General features: G+C 41.7%; 1 protein-coding gene across 1 annotated transcript; it reads right to left on the reverse strand.

Moving 5' to 3' along the window:
• Window positions 1-205: 205 nt before the first annotated feature.
• LOC128187434 (uncharacterized protein F54H12.2-like) lies at window positions 206-1,522 on the reverse strand. The gene has a single exon (XM_052857876.1). The coding sequence runs from the start codon at window positions 1,520-1,522 to the stop codon at window positions 206-208; it is 1,317 nt and encodes a 438-aa protein (XP_052713836.1).
• Window positions 1,523-2,489: the final 967 nt, after the last annotated feature.

A 2,489-nucleotide genomic window follows, 5' to 3' on the forward strand; every position in this document is an offset into this window, starting at 1 on the left:
CTGTCAAAAAATTCCGCTTTTCGAAAGCCATCTATCCAGATAACAATCCAGTGGGTCCCCGGGAGATGTGAAGGATCCGTATTACAAACGTAGGCCGAAGGGTAAACGTGGACTCTTTGTGGTAAGGTATCTGGTGAAAATACGCCTCTGACAAAGTTCCTAAGCAGTTTATGTCCCTTAACAATGCATAGGATGTCGGATGAATTCATACTTTAGTGTATTTGATGTCCCGTGATTGGTCCACTTCCAAGAGGGCCGGAAATTCTGCGTAGGCCAGACAGTTCAAGGTTTCCGTTGTATTGGCAGCAAATTTGACTTCGAGTCGAACGTTTCCTTGTCTCACCAGGTTTATATACTCTTCACCTAGGTCACTAGGGGCCAGGCTAAAAGTGTATATGGTATATCCTTTGCCAAACTGACTTCTTGTTATTTCCAATCCTGCATCTTTGTTCCATTTTTCTGCCGCTTCAAATAAATTGACAAAGAGTGTGACGTAATTTTGATTAGTTCCTACGTCGATTTTCATGGGGCGGGTAGGCATGCTTTCCCCGTTCACGTAAAGTGCAATCTCTTCCACAAGGTTCTGGAAGTTGAATGGGTTCTTCTCGTAATGACCATTGACAGCTTTTTGAGATATGAAACAGAATGCGGCTTTGGTCGGTAAGGTGTTAGACCAAACGTTCTGCCAGATAAACGATCCAGAACCTTGAGTACAGGTGCTCATTTTTACTTCGGTTCTAGTCAAGGGGTATTTAGCCGTCTTGTCTTTCAAGATTTCAGCATGGTTGATCAAAATTCCACTGTCCACCTTAATCATGCATGCTTTAAAGGACACGTCTAGCAACTGCAACTTGTAGCTAGGGGAGGCTTCTTTGCTCATCAAGACAAAGGCAGCGGGGTTTCTAAACAGTTTCAAGTGTAAATCCACCCCATTGATCAAGTATTTATCAATTCTAAATATATCTTCGTACAATGGACCTTCTAAATCGAATATTTGGCTGTTTTGAGTAAATGCATAGCGATTGTTAAGGCCCCCATTGTTGCCTCCGTATGCGTCCGGATTGTCCATGTCGTCGTCGTCTGGATAGTACAGTTGGGACTGTAACTGGGATTGAGAGACATCACTACCGCTCGAAAGGAGAAGTTTTAGGTAGGCTTTCCAAGCATAGTAGCTAGTATTGAGGGACACAAGTTTTCCGTTCATATAAGTGTCTATCTGAGACCACATGGTTTGCAGTGGCAAATTAATGATCCCCGTTTTTTCCTGTGATGCCAAGGCTGCACCGTCGGTTTTAACAATCTTACATTTTACGTACAGGCGGCTTCTTCTTAAGTCTATGTACTCGTTACCCTGCCCAGGCACCGATATCTCGATCGGAGCGTCCTCCGTATCGAAGGAACTTACAGGTCTGCATTCACTAAAATAAATTTTATCCACAGCTACTTGATTGGGTGGAACGGTAAATAGAGCCAATTCTGCTGGAAGTCCAATGTCTGTTATTTTGCCACTTAAAAAAGCCATTCTTATTGATGTTTGACTTTTTTCTCGGCTCCGCTAAAAATACTGTCTCCTGTGTCTCGTTTTCTCTTCAGTCCTTTCTGAGGTGTTTTCTTTTTGAGTGTTGGTTTGGATTTGACGGTACGTTGTCTTATCTGTGTTTTTATAGTCTTCTCTGGTACGTGAGGAATATTTTCTTTGATGGCCTCTTTTATTTCCGCTTTGGCTCTCTCTTCTACGGCCGCCATAGGTGTCACTTGTTTCCCCACTACTTGATCTGTACTCTCCTTAGAGAACATGTGTGGGTTGACCGATATCATGTAAGGTTTTTTGGAAAACATACCTCCTAATCCCCCTCCTGTCTGTTTGCCTCTGTATTTACCAGGTCGAAAATGTCCATCAAACATCCTTTGATAAAATGTTTTCCACACACGTGGGTCTGATACGTAGGTTGAACCCATCATTGTATTTCAAACAAGCGTTTTTTCAAGAGTATGGTAACGGTAGTTATACCTTTCAAAAATGAAGCGGGTTGATTATTGACGTCTCTTATATACACTCTCACGTCTTGCAATTCACCCAATCGCAAAGGTACTTCGTATGGGTAATTATAAATGATGTTTCCCGATTTTTTACAGTTCACTAATCTCAAGAGAGGTAGATCTCTGTCCCCCACTATAGAATCCTGACATAAATTACTACAAACGTACAATTCTGGTTGAGTGGATGTTGTGGACAAATTGAATTCCAAAAGTGAAACTGTCCAGTGCCCCTGTAGGTACAGTGGTTTGGGTAAATGAACAAAAAAGTCGTAAGGAGTGTTACCGATATAAATCTGTTGACTATCAGTAGATCTTAGAACCAATCTGATGCTCATTTTTGGAGATAATGACGTACAAAAAAGCAGCCTTCCTATTTAAACATTTTGCATGTCAGATTTCTTTATCCAAGAGTTAAATTTAGCAGGCCATTGATGCCAAGACACCAGGAT

This window comes from Crassostrea angulata, chromosome 6, assembly GCF_025612915.1.
Source record: "Crassostrea angulata isolate pt1a10 chromosome 6, ASM2561291v2, whole genome shotgun sequence".
Lineage (NCBI taxonomy): Eukaryota > Metazoa > Mollusca > Bivalvia > Ostreida > Ostreidae > Magallana > Magallana angulata.

Bases quoted from the DNA above. Each gene is read 5' to 3' on its own strand.
- LOC128187434 (XM_052857876.1), bottom strand. From the start codon at position 1,522: ATGGCTTTTTTAAGTGGCAAAATAACAGACATTGGACTTCCAGCAGAA.